General features: G+C 44.0%; 1 protein-coding gene across 3 annotated transcripts in view; it reads right to left on the bottom strand.

Moving 5' to 3' along the window:
* The window catches only part of CNTNAP2 (contactin associated protein 2), a 3,301,953-nt gene that overhangs the window by 2,280,143 nt on the left and 1,001,621 nt on the right, over positions 1-20,189 (bottom strand). For all 3 annotated transcript variants that reach the window (XM_069648309.1, XM_069648308.1, XM_069648310.1), the window contains exon 4: positions 10,516-10,663. In XM_069648309.1, coding sequence (XP_069504410.1) covers positions 10,516-10,663 — 148 coding nt within the window. The remainder of the gene's footprint in view (positions 1-10,515; positions 10,664-20,189) is intronic.

Here is a 20,189-nt window from a genome sequence, read left to right as displayed (position 1 = left end):
ACAACGATCACTCGACGTTGCCAACAGAAGTTGTCATCGCCATCCAGGCGTACTGCGTTTCCTCCTCAGCCAAAGCGCGCCGAGCAACTGCGCCGGTAGCTGGAGGGAGGCAAAACATTTGCTCTCCATCACAAAGATGGGGCCAAGTACAAGGCATAAAATGGCAGACATGCTCGGCTGCCCCTCATAAAGATGGCTCTCGAAAACGTCAGTCACGGAGCGCGCCCGCCACCGGAAAAAGCTGAATGGGGATTACGAGCACAGATGAGCCAGAACACACAGCATTTATCAATTTTATGTGAAGGAACGCAGCAGGCAGACTTCCACTTGTTTTCTCCTGTTTCTCTGAGGTCTCAGGCATATTTTATTCTTCTTATTTAGTAAATGTTTATGAACTGTACTCATGAACTAGATTCACGTCTTTAAATAATTCAGACCCTAGATTCAGGACACTTGCAGTGGTGATAATGATTCGGCTCTTGCACAACCTGTTGCCTTTTAGTTCAGTTCCCCATTAAAATGCATTTCTCAATAAATGTAAATAAAGCATAAAATTAGACCATGAAGTTGATTATGCATTTTAACCATAACATATCATGCCAGGCAAACGTATCCTTCAATGTTTCCATCGACGTTACTTTAATGATGAAGCTGTCACCACGAAACTCCACAAATGCTAATGACTGCCCAGGCCTTTTGATTCACTCTAGTTGTAAAGTGCGTACCCTGTCCCTTCTTTACCTACACAGTATGCTTCGGGTTACCATCATTTAAATCCACAAACGTTGCTGTTAGCAAAAAGTGAACTGCTTGGGCAATTTTCTCCAGTCCTTTTCGCAAGAGTTTCCTACACAGTGCAGTAGAATAGTAGCAAGCCAGCAGTAAGTGAGTTGTATCTTCTGCCCTTTAGCCTCTTCAATTCCCAGTCCCAAAGCAACGCTTCTACTGGTGGCCTTTGGCACCTGTGAGTTCTTGGCCATAACAGGAGGTCTTGCGGGCTTCTACTTGAGATTGCTTTGAGTGCCTCGGGAGATTTCATTAACAGCAAATATGACATTTTGGTGAACTGACATCCCTGCTTGTTGGCTCTGAGAACTAGTTTTTGTTTTGCTTCTGAACTTGAATGAGAAGAGGAACCATTGTTGATTCCTTCGCATTTTGAAGTTACGAAAACTCACTTTGATTATCAATAGCGTTTCCTTCACTATCAGACAGCAGCACCTGCAGATCTCTGCGCCAATGTATCTTGACTGGATCGAGTGCCAACTCCTGTGCACCTATCAGCTTAAACGACCATCACATTTTCAGGTCTCCCATACATATACTTCTTCTCATGTCCACAACATTCATAGATTGCACCATTCACCAGTAGACCATTTATCGCATACATGTGGTCTGGTGGAAAGAATATGGATAAGACATCCCTTCTCCCCAGAGGGGAGCCACACCCTTTGAGGCTAGGTAGGTAAGCTTGCTAAGCAAGACCCTCTTATGTGTGTGGGCAAGTGGGACCTCATTGGGAGTACTCCCTTTTCGGGACAATGACTCCTATTCCACCAAGGAACTCCCTGTCCAAAACACCCTGTCTGCCTATATAGATGTTGGAAAGTTTGAGCAAGCTGAAGGACCTGGCATATATACTTGCTAAGCGCAGAATCGCCATGGGGTGGAAAGAACGCAATATACCGAGGGTAGAAGTTTGGTGGAGAGATCTTCAGAAGTGGACTGAAGCTGAAACGGTAGTTCGGCAGGAAGCAAGCAGTAGGGGAGGGGATGAGGAGGCGGAAACCCTGACGGCCTGGAAATATTTAGTTGCTACACTGCATGGGTCCAACCGGGTTGGCTTAAGTGACAAAGCATCTGTTGAGGGTGCGGAAGTGAAAATTCTCCAAGATGGAGGAGAAGCAGAATGCAAAGTGGAGTAAGCTCGAGTTGGGGGGAGGGAAAAAGGGAAACAGCAGATACTTAATGGCTATGTACAAGATGTTGAAATACTATGATAATAAAAACGGTTTAAAAAAAAAAAGATGTTGGAAAGACTTTGGCTATATTCTACAACGATCCTTCTTTGTATCTATTGGCTGATGGTAATGCTGAATGACGTTTAGATATCATAGACAAGAAGGACATACACAATCCCTGGTTTTGTAATGATGGGCATAAGGAGAGAGACTCCTATGGAAGCGAGAGAGAAAGTGCTCTCAGAGGTGAGCCTCTGTAGCATTGACGTCCTGGAGGGGCAGAGTCACGTCAGGCCATGGAGCCAGCAGTGGCATGAGGAACACAAGACCTGCTATCTAAAGGCTGGAAGGCAGGTACCTTGACCGAGCAGGTGTCACGCCACGTGCCCGGATACCGGGGTTTTCCTCTTCCTTTCGACCAACACCATCTTGGTGGGTTTACTAGTGCTTCCGCGCTTGGAGTTCCACTGTTCGGAATCAGGCTCCTCTGCGCATGCGCAGGAGACCGTGTTCACGCTTCCGCGCATGCGCGTTGGATTGGGCACTCAGAGTTACGAGAGCTTGCTTCTCAGGCCTCGTTTTGGGCCTGCCAGCGCTTGGGAACGAGGCGGCTTGCGTCCCAGGCCTCTCTGGTGCTGGCGGCGCTATAAGAGGAGCGATGAACAGCAGCTGATTGCGTCTCAACGCGGTTAGTTTCTGATCGTGTTCCCGCTCCGTTATTCCTTCCTGTTTTTCTGCCCATTGCCTTCCTAGCTCTGGTAACTCTCTTGGTTCCTTGTTCCCCTTGGTTCTCAGTCTGGCTCCTGTCCTGTTCCCGGGGTGGTCTACAGTCCTGCCTACCCTTGGTTCCCCCTTCCCTGCCTTCTCTGGTTCCTCCAGCCCTCTGTTCGTGTTCCTCTTCTCCTGCCTGCCTTCTGGGTCCTGCCTCCCTCTCCTCTCCAGCCTGCTGGATTTCCTTGTGGAATCTTCCCTTCAACTACCTACTCTGCTGGATTTGCTTCCCACCGTGGACAAGATTCTTCAGCTTCCCATCTCAGTTGAATTTGCCTCGGAACTACTACAGCTACTGAAGGACTAACATCATCACGCCCCCCCTGCCAGTGCTTGCACTGTCCTGATGTCACAGAAATCAGGTGGTGTGCTCAACGTGACGTTGGGAGTCGGTTCACCCTCCGCCCTGTTTGAATCTTGGGTTGAAGTTTGGGCAGATTTCCCGCGTCACACTTACCTCGGTGAATTACAGACAGTCTGGCTTCCCATCCAAGATCTTCTGCAAGACAAACAGGTACGCAGCACTCCCGTGATTTAGCTCTTAACAGATCGAGACGCCTGCCTTCCGATTTCGAGATGGAGGACGATCTTCGTGAGGAGTTGCGTGCCCTTAGAGCTGAAATGACAGTATTACATCAAGAAAATCAAACATTATGGCAATTAGTATCGCAGGGGGCTGTGGGAGCCTCTTCAGCCGAAAGTACTTTAGCCCATACAGCACCAATCAAGTTTGATGGCAACCTGCGGCGTGTGGCCGAATTCTGTAATCATTGTCGGATTCATTTTCTCTTCAGATCAACTCACTTCAACAACGACAAGGCCAAGATCGGGTACATCTTGGGAAACCTAGCTGGAAATGCCTTGGCTTGGGCAACTCCTTTGGTAGCCACCAACAGTCCCATACTAAATGACTTTGTGGCTTTTGAAAAGGCATTTTTGGAGGTCTTTCAAACTCCTAATTTGGCCTCAGCCGCGCAAAACCAATTGATGGACATAAAACAAGGGAATGCAGATGTTATATCATACATAAGTCGTTTCAGGCAACTTGCAACCGATTCACAATGGCCAGAAATAACTCAGAAAACATTGTTTCGCCGCGGTCTGAGGGAGGAGTACAAAGACGAGCTTCTACACATTCCGGAGCCGGATACCTTCCAACGTCTCATTGAGCAAGTACTTCGGATTGACTAAAGATTGGGTGAACGGAAAGCTGAGAGACGTCGGTTCGAGAGATCAAATCCCAGAACATCTAGCGTACCTGCTGGTACGTTTGGTTCCTTGGATCCTGTACCCGAACCTATGCAGCTGGGGGCCATGAGAGGTCCTTTGTCCGAGGAAGAAAGGAAACGCAGAAGAAATCTGCATTTATGCCTGTACTGTGGGACTGCCGGTCATTATTTGGGTACATGCCCTCTTCGTCCTCAAAAGAAGGCGGGAAACTAGAGGACCTGTTGTTTAATGGAAGGGCAACGACAGGTCAAACTCCCTTTTCAGTCCTTTCCCACTCCTGTTCTGTACTCCAGCCTATGCAACCAGCCATCTTGATGACCGTGAGGATCCACTTACAATGGCTAGACCGATCTCTGGAGGTCCATGGATTGTTGGATTGTGGAGCCTCGGGGAACTATATCGATGAGGTGTTCGCTATCACAAATAAGATACCGCTTTTGTCCAGAGGGACTGCTTTACCGGTAGAAGTAATCGACGGAACACCCTTGTCTTCTGGACCCATCCGTTTACACACCATGGAACTATCCCTCCAGGTCGCTGAACACAAGGAACGTATAGCCCTGGACGTGATTACATCTCCCACGTACAAAGTGGTTTTGGGATTATCTTGGCTTCAACGTCATAATCCAGTGATCAATTGGGAAACCCATACCTTGACTTTTACATCAGCCTTCTGTCTTCAGCATTGCGATCTACCTGTCATGTCTCAAGATTCCAGTATAACCACCTCTCTGCAATCCAATGGCAATACGTCTGGTTTAAATTCTGTGTCTCAGATTCCACAGGCATACGTTGACTTTGAACATGTATTCTCTGAGCCGGTTGACATTCCTTTGCCACCACATTGGTCTTTTGATTGTGCCATAGACCTGATTCCTGGTACCGACATTCCCCATGGAAAAGTGTACGCTTTAACTCAGACCGAAAGACAAGTTTTGCAAGACTACTTGGCCGATTGCTTGAAAAAAGGATACATAGTTCCTTCCAAATCACACGGAGGGTTTCCGTTGTTTTTTGTCAAGAAGAAGGAAGGATCACTACGTCTTTGTATAGATTATCGACAGTTGAATGACATTACTGTGAAGGATCGCTATCCATTACCTCTGATCCGTAGTATTCTGGAAACACTACATTCCGCCCAGATTTTTACCAAATTAGATCTGCGGGGAGCCTATCATCTGGTCCGGATTAAAAACAGTGATGAATGGAAGACGGCATTCAAGACACCTTTCGGGCATTATGAGTATAGGGTTATGCCCTTTGGTCTGTGCAACGCCCCAGCCGTTTTTCAGCGTCTAATGGATAACATCTTTGGCGACCTGATAGGTATTTCTGTCTGGGTTTATTTGGACGATATATTGATCTTTTCTTGCTCGTTGGATGAACACATCAGACACTTCAGGGAGGTTCTCCACCGCTTGTCACAGAACCGGCTGTTCGCCAAGGCGGAGAAGTGTTCATTCCACCAAGACAATATGGAATTCTTGGGTTACGTGATCAGTAGCTCGGGCGTTCAGATGGATTCCAAAATGGTCCAAGCGATCCAGGAGTGGAAGCCGCCACATGATGTCAAGTCTCTTCAGCGATTTTTGGGATTCGCTAACTTTTATCGGCGTTTTATCCCACATTTTTCCCATGTCACGGCTCCTCTTACTAGATTAACAAGCAATAAGGTACCATATTTGTGGGATTCACACGCCACTGTAGCTTTTTCCTCGTTGAAAACTGCCTTTTGTTCAGCCCCCATTCTACGCCAGGTAGGACGAGCTACCTTATATTGTGGAGGCAGACGCTTCAGATTTTCCTGTGGGGGCCGTTCTTTTGCAAAAGGATCGGGACACCGCCGTTGAACATCCGGTGGCCTACTACTCCCGCAAATTGACTCCCAGTGAAAGGAATTACGCTGTAATGGAAAGGGAGTTGTTGGCCATTAAGACAGCTTTTGAGGAGTGGAGACACCATTTGCTTGGAGGCCGTTTTCCGGTGGAAGTACGAACCGACCATCGTAATCTGCAGTACTTACGCTCTTTGCAATGTCGGACACCACGTCAGGCCCGGTGGGCCTTCTTCTTCTCTCCTTATGTATTCAACATAACATACATACCTTGCACTTCCAATCTGAAAGCTGATGCTTTGTCTCGCTCTTTGGAAAAGGAGGAGGGGAATCTCAATCAAGACTCACCTTTGATCTCACCTGATAAATTTTTGTTGACGCTGTCTTCCCATCTTCAGAACATTCAAAGGGAGACCGGGGCTGACCCTGAAAGAACGACTCTTCTCAGACGGGCATTTGTCACGGAACAAGAGGGACTGCTTTTCTTTCAGAAGAGGCTTTACATTCCCGGGGATACTCTCCGCAAGAACATACTACATGGTTTCCATGACTCTCACATCGGTGGTCATCGTGGCGTTCGAGCCACTCGGGACCTAGTGTCCAGACAGTTTTGGTGGCCCGGCTGGGCTAGAGATGTCAAGGTTTATGTGGACAGCTGTCCGGTCTGCGCTCGAGTCAAGGCTCCCAGGAGCCGACCTTTGGGGCTGTTGAGACCCACTGAAATACCACCTTATCCTTGGCACACCATAGCCACCGACTTCATAGTCAAATTACCTCCCTCTGAAGGCTATACCTGTATTATGGTGGTATGGGATTGCTTCACCAAGTATGCCCATTTCATTCCATTCTGCAAGATACCAACTGCCACCTGCTTTAGCCTTTCTACACGAGGTGTATCGACTACATGGTTTACCTGAGAAGATCATTTCGGACAGAGGGACTCAGTTCCTTTCTTCTTTTTGGAGAAAGTTGTGTGATCATCTTGGCATTCGACGAGCATTGAGTTCTGGTTGCCACCCGCAGTCCAACGGCCAAACTGAGAGAACAAACCAGACCCTGGAGGACTATCTTCGATGCTATACGAATGCCACTCAATCCAATTGGAAATCGCATCTGGACCTGGCTGAGGTCTCCTACAACAACACCATTCATGCCTCCATTGGAGTGAGTCCGTTCTATTGTTCTGCAGGACAACATCCCAAGTTGATGCCTTTTCGTCCAGTGCCGCCCAGTGCTGTTCCGTCTGCTGATCTACTGGTGGCAACCATACAGAGACATCACGAGCTGGCACGTGGTATCTTGGCTGAGGCTAAGGAATGCATGAGGAGGCAGGCAGACAGGGGTCGGACTTTGGAACCTGGCTTTCGGGTGGGAGATCGGGTCTGGTTATCCTCCAAGAACCTGCCAGTCCGCAACTTACCTGTCAAACTGGCCCCTCGTTATTTTGGAACCATTTAAAGTCATTCAGTGTCTGTCCCCTGTGGCCTTCCGCCTTCAGCTACCCCCTTCTTGGCGGGTCCACCCTGTTTTTCATGTTTCCCTTTTGAAGCCCTACGTGGTTGACAATTTCGGGCGTGCCTGTCCTCGCCCGGCCTCCGTCCGGGTACAAGGGGTTCCTGAATTTGAGGTCCAGGAGATTTGTGACTCGTGAAAACATCGGGGAGTGCTTCACTTTTTGGTAGATTGGAAAGGGTATCCAGCTTGCGATCGCACTTGGGAACCATTCGATAATGTGCACGCTCCCCGTCTTGTTCGCGAGTTCTACCGTCTGTTCCCTTGGAAGCCTGGGGCTCCGGGTCTTTCTGGGAGGGGTCATAGTGTCACGCCACGTGCCCGGAGACCCGGGTTTTCCTCTTCCTTTCGACCAACACCATCTTGGCGGGTTTACTCGCGCTTCCGCGCTTGGGGTTCCACTGTTCAGAATCAGGCTCCTCTGCGCATGCGCAGGAGACCGTGTCCACGCTTCCGCGCATGCGCGTTGGATTGGGCACTCGGAGTTACGAGAGCTTGCTTCTCAGGCCTCGTTTTGGGCCCGCCAGTGCTTGGGAACGAGGCGGCTTGCGTCCCAGGCCTCTCTGGTGCTGGCGGCGCTATAAGAGGAGCGATGAACAGCAGCTGATTGCGTCTCAACACGGTTAGTTTCTGATCGTGTTCCCGCTCCGTTATTGCTTCCTGTTTTTCTGCCCGTTGCCTTCCCAGCTCTGGTACCTCTCTGGGTCCCTTGGTTCCTTGTTCCCCTTGGTTCTCAGTCTGGTTCCTGTCCTGTTCCCGGGGTGGTCTCCAGTCCTGCCTACCCTTGGTTCCCCCTTCCCTGCCTTCTCTGGTTCCTCCAGCCCTCTGTTTGTGTTTCTCTTCTCCTGCCTGCCTTCTGGGTCCTGCCTCCCTCTCCTCTCCAGCCTGCTGGATTTTCTTGTGGAATCTTCCCTTCAGCTACCTACTCTGCCGGATTTGCTTCCCACCGTGGACAAGATTCTTCAGCTTCCCATCTCAGTTGAATTTGCCTCGGAACTACTACAGCTACTGAAGGACTAACATCATCACGCCCCCCCCTGCCAGTGCTTGCACTGTCCTGACGTCACGGAAATCAGGGAGTGTGCTCAACGTGACGTTGGGAGTCGGTTCACCCTCCGCCCTGTTTAAATCTTGGGTTGAGTTTTGGGCAGATTTCCCGCGTCACACTTACCTCGGTGAAATACAGACAGTCTGGCTTCCCATCCAAGATCTTCTGCAAGACAAACAGGTACGCAGCACTCCCGTGATTTAGCTCTTAACAGCAGGAGGCTCTGGTCAAGGGCAGAGAAACACTTAGAAACAAACCGTCTTCTCTGGTAGCTTGACCACTGAGGGAAAGTGGTGGGCCAGGCACCTTGCAAACAACGCCAACACCAGAGAATGGAACAGAACCTGAGATCCCAAGCTCCACTCAGCCACTGCCTTTTATACCAAGAGAGGTACTGATGGGGAAGTAGATAGTGCCAACCCGTGCAGGCAAACGAGGCATGTGACTGAGGCTGGTTTCCACAAATCCCGGAACGGACGCAGATACGAGAACTGTAATGGGCGCACAGACCCCATTAAACCTGTTTGAAAGAAATGTAAATACTGCAATTCAAGGCTGGGATAGGCACCACAGATACGAAAACTCAAGGGAGTGTAACAGGTGCACAGCCACCTAAACCCAGGTGCAAAGCAAGACACACACTGTCATTCTGGTCTGGAATAGCCCAAAGAACACAGAAGCTGAATGGAAGCTAACAGGTCCACGGCCCCAAGGAACCAAAGCGAGCACCTTGCGTACCAAGACTGGAATAGCCCACAAGAATATCAATGAAGGACAGATACAAGCCCTACATTGAGAGAGGGCGAACGAAAGGTGAATGCATCACGAATACCACAGTGCAAGAAACCAAAGGGACTTGTGTTACCTGAGTAGGCTGATGCCTTAAGAGAAATTGTGTACTTTAAAAGTAATACAATTACTACAGAACCAGCAGACTTTGGGAAGTCCCAACAACATGAAGGTGAGAAAGAAAGAAGTATCTTTTTAATGTAATCTTGGAGGGGTTCCAACATCTAAAAATCAGAGACTGTCTGTTTCCTTAACGAAGGGGAGAGTGGACTCCCTAAAGAAGAAAATTATGATTTAATGCAAATAATTTGACACGAAGATTGTGGAAAAGATACCATTGCTCTTCCAAGAGACTTTGAGACTGAGAGTAAGGCAATTAAAAGTTTGGACCCGGCAGAAACTCATACCGAGGCAGTTGTGCAAGCCTCCCTTCTTAATTTTTAGTTACTTTTGTCTAAAGGTGGAAGGACACATTAGTTGTTTAGGATTTGGAAAAATACTTTTTATGTTGGACTTCAATTGCATCCTTAGTTTTAGTTTAGTTTTGGTAGGTAGGGAATTTCCCTCATAGTGATTGGGCAAGTTAGGAGTTTTCCTTCATTTTAAATAAAACCATTTGAGAATGTCATTAAGTTGTCCGGCTCCTACTCTTGTTCACCACAGTGGGGCTACCAGCCATTTTTAGTGGATGTGCTTATTTAGATGTGAGACTTGCCCAACGGTGTGGCTTGATCATCAGAAAATAGACCCAGGTGCATTGCTTTGTTCAGGGCAAATCATTCCCTCCGGGCAAATTGTATTCTTTACAGCAGTACACCCTTCCTGGGCAGCTTTTAGTGTATGCATTGTTTGACCACAACATTTGTACTTTTTTATCTCTGAAAATGCTTGTCTCCACAATAGAAAAGAGCAGGAAAAATTCCTCATTAAAATGCCAACCTTGACTGACACTGAACTGAAGATATCCAGGGTCACTCTGAGCTGTGCACAGAGTGGTCAGAAAACAAAACAAAGCCTCCCTCTAGTTCTAACTCACAATCATGCATTTCTGTGTACATTCACAAATGGATATACATCTTATGTGAACCTGAACAGACTACAGTCAAACCCCAAAAGTTAATAAATAGTATTTTTATTTTTTATTTTTAATCAGGCACATCTCATTCACTAACCAGACGTTGCCACACATCGGCCTAAATTGGTGCAAAGTAAATGTGATCTATTCCACAAAATGGCTAGTACTCTGCTATCACATTTATTACAGCAGTGCTGTCGAACCTTCGTTTGTACAGTGGGCAAGACAAGCTATACAATACACCATGTTGAGAGAAAGTGATCTATTCTGCTATAAATGATGAATCAGTACTTACAGTAAGGAGAGCCATACACTTCAACGCGTAGTCCAATATGCCCTTCTCTACTCCAGTCCAGAGGGAGAATCCGTAAGAATTGCGCAATTACTTGGTGCCGCAAGTCATGTCGGACCACAGAATCCGAGTTTATGTTCCCAGCAAAATCCTGAAGGAGAGCACATTGGTCATTTTAAATTTCAGCAAAAATATAATTACTTTGAGCCAGGAAAAGATGCTGAGTCATGCAAAACAAAAACACATAAATACAAAATAAAGATTTGCAATTATTTTGGGAAAAATGTAAAACATTTACACACTTTTTTCAGAGACACTATTTTCATATCTTTTAGCAACACACGTAAATGTTGGTATTCCATCTCTAGATACTGAGAGCTGCTGCAATGCCAATATCAAGAGAACTTAATGCAACAGAAGAAACATTTAGATGAATACATGACACATATGTCATTAGAGTGATTAGTAGTAACATTTGAAGCAGTTTGTAGAGATGTTTTTTCTACTCAAAAATGTAATTTATTGATAACATACACATTGTTATATTGTTTAGTCTGAATTTGTAGTTTGCAAATTGGATTGCAATTTTCTTTTGATCTTTCTTTGTTTCCTCTGTGATCTTCAAAAATTTGCCGGTGAGCTATGTAGTTTCTGCATTACATTAGATTTAAGAAAAGGTTAGGCCTTAAAAAAGTTGCTGTTGGACTTAAGATGTCAATTGCCGTAAACATGGTTCAGGCAATTGTATTCTGTGATAGGTACAAGAAGCCATTCGATTTTTGTGAAAGTAACAAAAATGTAAATGCTGTTACAGTGAATAAGGTCCTCGGTTTTCCTAAATCAATCTCAATAAAATATAAATTTTTTAAAGAATCTACAATAAAATTAATTGTATTGCCAAATATCCATTAAGATAATATTGAAATCATTTAGAATGTTGCTCAAAACCTTTAATGTCAGCGCACATATCCCCTTTGCCAACATTTTGCCAATATAATATGGATAAATCAAAAAATAGGAACAGGTTCAACACAAAAAACAGTTCAAGTGTATGCCCAGAACCTTGCACCAAGCATCTCACTGTTGGAGTGTTGCCTAGAACGGCGCTATGCATTAAGGTGCAATATCGGGATAGAAATATCAGAATTAAGACCCTCTGCTGACCCATGGTTTGGAGTGGCAAGCCAATATGTTCTCAAATCCTGCCTGATGAATATAGCAGGTGTCATGGTCCTTGAAGAAATTCCCAAACGTAGCAAGGGAGTTTAACCAGATTCATGGGCTCTTTCTGCAGAGTGTGTCCTGAGGGCATGAAAAAAAAGCCATGATAACCGATAACTTTCTGTGGAATTGTATAAACTTTGGAAACCCCAAAGGCACATAAATCTGCCTGGGCATTTGTAGGGAATTGTCTGTGGATAAGACAAGGGTATTGGCAACGTGAGGGATAGGAGCAGGGGGGGGCATATAAGTAGACTGGATGTGGTGAAGGCACAGAGTCATGAAGGAGCATATGGATAAGGAGCACTGAGGGAGTGAGGAATGTCGTTGGCACAGAAAAGAAAGGATGGGTGGTCCATCAGAGTTGCATGGAGCCGGAAATAACAGCCAACCACCATCAGAGGCTGCCTGTCAAACAATGCCCCTTCTTATCTGGTTCAGAGATTTAATATGCAAACGTCTGCCAGACCACTGACATCCAACCACAGTCATTGCCTCACCACCCCCAGATTAAAATGCAAAAGAGATTGAGGGTCCAGCTTCTCTGTGGTGGCAGCCAAACTTTGGAACAATCTACCACCCCGACTCCGATCAGAACCCTCTTATTATTTGTTCTGGAAAAAGCTCAAGACGCACTTGTTGAATTAACTATATTTTGTATTGTAACAAGCACTTAGATGCCGAAGGGATTTGCACACTTATGCAAATGGGAAAATGAATACATAAATAAATAGAGGCGGTGCAAGGTAGTTGATGGGGTTAAATATGTGGGCTAGAGGGAACAATCTCTGGGCTATACCACCTCATGTAGCCCTCTGATTGTCCACCAACTGAGCATCCCGAACGTTCTGAGTGTAATAATGTGAAACTACTTATCATAAAGGGTGGCTGTAGCAAGCTATTGTTTCATAGAACTATTGATGATCAGCAGAATTATAATATCTTGAACTCCAGGAATCCCTCTTACTTGGCCGGCCATCCATTTTGGAGCCTTTTTGTGATATTGCTCTTATAATGGTGGCAACTGTCACTGGCCTCACAATAGGAACGCATTGAACTGTTCCTCTCAAATGATGGGCCTTAAGAAATATTAGGTCAAAGGGAAGGAGGGCTCCAGGGGCATTGCTGAATGATCCTCACTATATGTGTTGTATTTTATACAGTCTGCGTCTAACAGTTATGCTTAATCTTATATGAAAGACGTATTGCCATATTAATGAGAAGTGATGACTATGTAGCATTGGCACTTTCATTCGAACAATCTATGAGAATATTAAGAAACTACACAAATGCAGTAAAAAGAAGTAAAGAAATTTAAGGACTTTCAAGATTAATTTGTGAAACGACCTTTCAACAGGAATATTCTGTGTTATGGTATTATCGAAGAAGCAGAAATTGCTATTATGGCTAGGGTTGTGTCTCATACAATTCTCCCTTTTAGTCCAATACTGTGGAGGGCTGCACTTCTTTCCACCGTCCAATGGTCATTCCAAGAGTGTGTTAGTATTATATACACACTTCAAATTACATGCATGAGTAGTTAATGCATAATTACACTTAAGTAAAACTTGGGCTGCTAGATTTATGTATGTAGCAATTGAATAACCAACGCGGACAAGGGGGGAAAAAATATTGTTGGCTGCAACGTAGTATTTTAGGTAATTAATTCAGCGAGCCATGTCATCCACTTTATGATGAATTTAAAAGTATGGAATTCAGAAAGTGCAAACCTACCTGTGAAGGAACAGATGCTGAACATATGGATCGGAGCAAGGGGGTTACATGTAAGAGTGCATATGTAGCAGGTGAACTGGGATGAATAGTGGAAGCAGGGGAAGGGCAGAGGTCCAGAGGGTTAGGATTAGGGTTGAGTGGAGAGATAAGTGATTGGGGAGATATTCATTGAGGAGTGGGATCCTCTGACCATTCCTGAAGTGTAGGATGGAAGTACACACATTATCTGCGTTGTTAACGTGTTCCAGAGACGTGGTGCATAGAAGGAATAGGGTGTTTCTCGTTTTTGTCTCTCTTGCAGTTCTTTGTTTCCAGACTGGCAATGTTTTTGCTCGTGTCCTTTAACTGCCTTATTAAACTTCAAGAGAGATCCGAGGGTGGTGGGTCTAAAAGGGGGGCCCCTCTGCTAAACAAAACAACAAACAAAACAGAAAAGTCTTTTGACCTACAGGTAGCCTCTGAAAGCTATATTTTTGTTAAAGCATTTTTATGTAATCATTTCATTTATTCACATGCCACACTTTGAGTTATTACAACTGCTCATTGACATTGAAAACAATTATCCACAATATCAATTGGAAACCAATTCCTGCAGTCAGCTCCATATTGTACTCCACATACTTGTCTAATGCACCACCCTTATGGCTTATTCAACCTTTCTACACACACTCACCCTAAAATAATGCTACAGTAAAAACAAACACTCGCAGCCTGTCCCTACATGTTTCTTTGCACATTATAAGAATTCCAATGGAAATTTATCAGGGGATAACGGAGTCTCCAAATCACTTAATGTTTACTTTTTTCTTTTTTTATAAATGTATCTGAAACACCCAAGTATGATATACAATAGTTTCAGCGAATTGTTTAGACTCTCAATGGGTTTCTTCATTGAGCTTTCTTCTTGCAACACCATACTACTGTCGGGCAAGTCAAAAGCCCTATTTCGAATGCCACTCTTCTAAGGGTAGCTTCATTACTCAGTGCTCTCCGAACGGTACCAAACCCAGTACGGTGGCCACACGCATGGTTGCCAAATTCTAGGCTTTATGAAATGCTTCTGGGATATGCAGTCTCTTATTTCTTTCATTGGGAATTCTCATCACTCGATAGTTACTTCACTGTCACTGGTAGTACTTAGAATGTCACTTCTGGCTACACAAACTTGCCTCCTTCGTAATCAATACTTGTTTCCAAGTTGGAGCTGAACTTATTTTCTGACATCCGTTTTGTTATTTTTAAGCCGCCCCGCGTCTGACAATGTGTTGCCCTCTTGCCAGAGTAAGTCCTTGTACTGCCAAATTAATGTCAGTGCTCGAATATTTTCACCAGTGGAATTCATGGCACAGAATTTTATTTTTTTAAAACGTGTTCGTGCCAGGTGTTATTTGATTACCACCAGATATATTTATAATCAGCTGTGTTTGGTGGCATTTCATACCACTAGCAATGTACCAGAATACCAAAAGCAAGTGGTGTTGCGAGTGGCAAATTGGTAATGAGTAGCTGAGTGGTATTTTAGCAGTGTGTAATTATCTACACAATAAGGTCCAGGATGACTTAATTTGGCTGCCAGGGCCACTATCAAGAGGTCTATTGTAATATTGCCTGGAAGCTTGTATTTGTTGATGTGAACTATCATTGCAAATAATAACCTGCTTCTATGTGAGCTGTATACGCTCATGAGTTGATGAAGAGCGATGTATACGCTGATCGATGGTGCATGAATGAGACAGTAGGTATCAGTGAAGATTAAAAAAATCCCTATAAAACAAAAACATTATACAAATGCTTCACAAATGGGAGTCGCGCCACTTAAACCGGGATACTTATTGGGGAATACGGTTGGTTTCAGTGGCATTCTGAAAATAAAATGTTTGTGAGATGTTGAAACTGAGTGATGACCACTAAGCAAGAGGATCGATATACTACAGACCCCATCACAACTGGAGTGATGAAAAGCCTTATGCCTATTAGCCTGGTGAGCCGGCAAAGCCTAGCTGAATCTCAGAGTGCAAGAGTGCATGCTGAGAAATGCCTGGGAGTTTGCAATATCATTGCTTCATTTAGCATCAATGCTGTATTATTCTTTACAGAACACCTTTTATTTTCTATACCAAATTGGACACAAAAGATGGCAACACATTATAATAAACAATGTGCACATTAAAGAAATGCATATCATTGTACAAGCCCAAAGCTTTCTGATGTCTAAAACAAGTGATGCAAATGTTAGCATGATAAAACTATCTTTTGACCTCATCACTATATGGCTTTATCTATACTCAAAAACCCAATTTTCCCCATTTTACTTGAATAGAATCCACTTTTTATCTCTGGATTTTTTTTAATTTTGGAATATCAGGCCTACTTTTAATTCATGGTGCTCACTCCTCGTTTCAGGTATCCTTTTTTAATTACATGTAGAAGTTTATGTCAAAAGTAGGGAACTAGTTTGTGGATTGGACAGTGGATTATATACTATTTACTGACCCGATTTTTATCAATTGTGTCAAAAATCATACTGTATAAAGGAATGTTTCAATGAGTAACTCTGTGGGGGCAATTTCCAACCCTGCATAACAAGATTGTAAGTATATTTTGTATGTGCTGTGCAATTTTGGGAGATTTGCATGATGGAGTGGGAGCAGGGATTGTAATTTCTGAATCCATCAACCTGACCCATCCATCACAGGAATCCACTAGCATCACCACGCACATGCAATTTTGATTCTGGAGAGGATTTGGATTCCTTTCGAAGCCACAAGTTTTTGCACTTGACAACAAATCAGGCAGTTTCCCTATAAGTGATAATGTGCACAATTGATCAGGGCACCTCGAATGGACGACAAACTCTAGTGACTCAGAAACTCTTACAAAATGATTCACTCAAATCAAGTTTCCACAAGACTTTTAGTTACCACAAAACGAATTGCCTAATACAAAAAAGTCAGCCTAGTTAAACAGGGAAAAGAACACAACAGAACATTTATGTGCTCTGGTGAGATTAGCAGACAAATGCATATGTAGGAAAAACAGTGGGGAAATTATACAAATTACATGTTTTACAGAACAAGTTGGGCCCATACAGTCTATTGGGAACCAAACCATTGTTTAACATTGGCTGATTTAAACAGCTTTAAAATGGCAGTGTTAACGTTTGACACTGCAAAAGAAAATGTCGACACAGGTGTGTTTTGGACACTTGTATGTTATGTTATGTTATGTTATGTTACGAGTGCTTATAAAGAACCCGCAGGCATCAGGGCGCTAATAACAAACAACATGTATTGGTCACATCTGGCGCTCACGGAATATCTCACAGGGCTCTTATTTTCCTGAACGTTAAAATTACTTGACGAGGCACGTCTTTTGGCACTTCCTAAATGTTTGATAGTTCTTTTCCAGCCACAAGTTAGGTGGTAGTTTGTTCCACTGTTGCGCTGCACAACCAGTAAAGGATCTGCCCATACCTGCCTTGAGCTTGTACCTTGGCACGTTACGTAACCCTTTATCCGCTGAGCGTAATTGTCTCAAGGGGCTGTATCTTGTGAATTGCTTCTTGAAGTATAGCGGGGCATTTCCAAAGATGCACCTATGAATGATGGTCATTGACATAAAATTCACTCTTAGCCAATGTAGTGATTTTCTGGCCTCTGTTATGTGCTCCCTGGTTTTTAATCGCTTCACTAAACGTATTGCGTCATTTTCCATGACTTGACATCTGGCAAAGTCTTTTTTTGTTGCTCATAGCAACAATGCATTCCCGTAATCTAGTCTGGACAGTGCTATTGCTCTGGCAATGGTTGCAGAATTCTCCTTGTTCAGATACGGTCTGATGGCTCTCATGAGGGGTAGGTAGTATGAATTATTCTTGTGTAAATAATTAACCTGGGCTTCTGACTCACCTGGGCATCTACCATCATCCCCAGTGTCTTGACCTTGCACGAGACTTGGAGTTTAGCCTCTTTGATAGAGAAGAGTTTATACTCCTCTCCTAGTTTGGCTCTGGCTGAGCTGGTTCCAAAGATGAGGAGCTCTGTCTTTGCATTGTTTAAGCACATCCAGTTTTGCTGCATCCATTGGTCTATTATGTGGTAAAGTTCTGCTATTTTCACACTATCCCTTGTGTGATCTCCCTCTAGTTTTAATACGAGTTGCGTATTGTCAGCGTAATTTGTGACAAAGATGCCGAGGTCCTCCAACAGATCACAGAGGCTTCTCATATATATGTTGAACAGCAGCGAAGATAGGCTAGCACCCTGTGGTACACCAAAAATAATTGAAATGGCCACAGCAAACATTTCCCCCCAGTGCACTCTGGCTTCACAATCAGAAAGAAAGGATATGAGCCAGTTCAGGGCAATCGGGGAACACCCAGCTTTTCTTTTTAGCGCTTTTACTAGGAGCTGGTGATCTACCAGGTCGAAGGCTGCACTAAGGTCCAGCAACATCAACATCCCGGTTTTGCCTCTGTCCACTAACTCAAGCATATGGCTTTGCAGGTCTAACATGGCCGTTTCCGTGCTATGGACGGCCCTGAAGCCAGATTGTTGTTGATGGAGTACTGCTTGCTCCTCTATGTGTTTCTGTAATTGGATTGTCGCTATTTTATCCCATATTTTAAGGATAAAGTTAGCATTCGTGATGGGACGAAGATTACCTGAGTCCTTGTGGTCGAGACCAGCTTTTTTAACCAAAGGCGAAATTGTGACTTTTTAAATTTTCTTCGGTACTGAACCTTCTTTAAATGATGCGTTCATTATTTTAACCAGAGCTGGTGCAAATATTTCCTTGTTTTCTAGTATGATTTTTGAAGGAAGTATATTTTCAGCATATGATTTTGGTTTCATTTTGTTCAGTACCCCCAGCAGTTCTGCTTCCGAGACTGATGCGAAGTTAAAGGAATCTATGACTCCCAAATTAGAACAGTCTTTCTCTGGCATGACTTCTGCTGATTGTTCTCTGCCCTTAACTATATTATTTCTTGCCTTTTGCGTTTTTGCTGCAAAAGCGTTTTTTGCTATTTCGCAGTCTTCCTTAGATGGTGAGAAGGGCGGTGTGAGGACTTTAGGTTTTTCTATGCTTTTTAATATTTCAAATATTTTGCTTGTAGTATTCGATACTGCTGCTATTTCTTTATTGTAATGATAAGCCTTAGCTTCTCTTATACCTTCTCTGTATTTTCTGTTGGCTTGACTCCAGTTGTCTTTGTTTTCCTTGGAGCGGTTTTGGTGCCATTTTCTTTCTAGCACTCTTTTTTCTACTTTCTTTTTGTTCAGTTCTTCACTGAACCACTTCTGATGATTACTATTTTTTCTTGCTATTTTAGTTTTCATAGGAGCTTCCTGTTCCACCAGATTCTGAATCTGCGAAAGGTATTTGTCCAGCATTATTTCACAACTATCTTGCTCTTGGAAGGATTTCAGGATTCTTGAGAGGCAAGGTTTTAGTTGTTCTGGCAGTATATTTTTAAAATTTCTGCTCTGTACCTTTATGTGAGGGTTGTGTTGCTGTTTGGTGTTTACTAATGTTACCTCAAAAGACACCAAATAATGATCACCCCATATACATGGTTCTGTGATGACCTTCTGTGTCTGCAGGTTTTGAGTCAAGGCCCAGTCCAATTGGTTACCTTGTGGGGTTGTAGGTTTGTTGTTAATAATAACGTAATCAAGGTTTATTAAGGTCTTCTCGAATGATATGGCTTCTTTATCCGCCACATTTCCTCTCCAGTAGTTAAAGTCTCCCACTAACAATGTAGATGAATTGGGTGATTGTAGGTTTATGAGCTGAGAGCTGAGCTCATTTGCAAAGTCTGAAACTAACAAAGGAGGTCTGTAAATAACTATTATGTTAATGCAGTCGTTAGGTATATAGGTTAATTTCAGCTGTAGGGTTTCACATGCGTGGCAAATAAAATTTGCTTTGAATAGTTTCATTGACTCTCTCGCTACGATAGACACCCCCCCCCCCCCACAACCATGACTGCCTTCCCTGTTTGTGTCATACACTATGTGCATACAAATAAATAACAAACAAATAAACAAAATACAAATAGAAATACAAATGTAGCCCTCTGGAACAGCAATGTCACAGGTGGGTCCTATTCGGTCTTTTAGCCAAGTTTCTGTAATGCAAAGCAGGTCAGTTTGTTTCTCCGTGATCAACTCATGTATACTAATTGCGTGTTTACACATGGATCGGGTGTTCAGCAGTCCTACCTTGATTATATAGTGTGGCAAGAGATTGGATTGATATACCCTCGGGGAGGCCATCTCTCTCCCTTTGTTTAAGGTCCCAACTACCATTTGGCAACTCACTGTTTGTTTTGTTGTCAGGGATCTGCATTACTTATAAGTGTGACAGACTTTTCTGGCATGGATTACTGTGTACGTGTAGCCACTCCGCCACTCCTTCCACAGACTGTAGCAGACTGTGCCTGCCCATGTGTGCCGGCGCATTCGGGGAAGTAGCTGCCTAGAACCACAATCCTTCTGGGGATTGTAGTCTAATCATGCTTGCAGAGAAGAAACCCTCTGATTCAAATTGTGTTGACTAGCAAAGCACTGCAACACACTCTCAATCAAGCAGGGTATTACCTCAACAGTGTTCAGACAGCACCACAAAGCAAGATATAGGAGTTACACACAATAATAATAAAATACAATGTTAAAATGCGCAAGCTAATGGGACACTGCAGTTACAAAATAAAAAATGCA

This window comes from Ambystoma mexicanum, chromosome 2q, assembly GCF_040938575.1.
Source record: "Ambystoma mexicanum isolate Mex_15411 chromosome 2q, UKY_AmexF1_1, whole genome shotgun sequence".
Lineage (NCBI taxonomy): Eukaryota > Metazoa > Chordata > Amphibia > Caudata > Ambystomatidae > Ambystoma > Ambystoma mexicanum.
The sequence above is the reverse complement of the archived record's forward strand: the minus strand, read 5'-3'. Positions and strand labels throughout refer to the sequence as shown.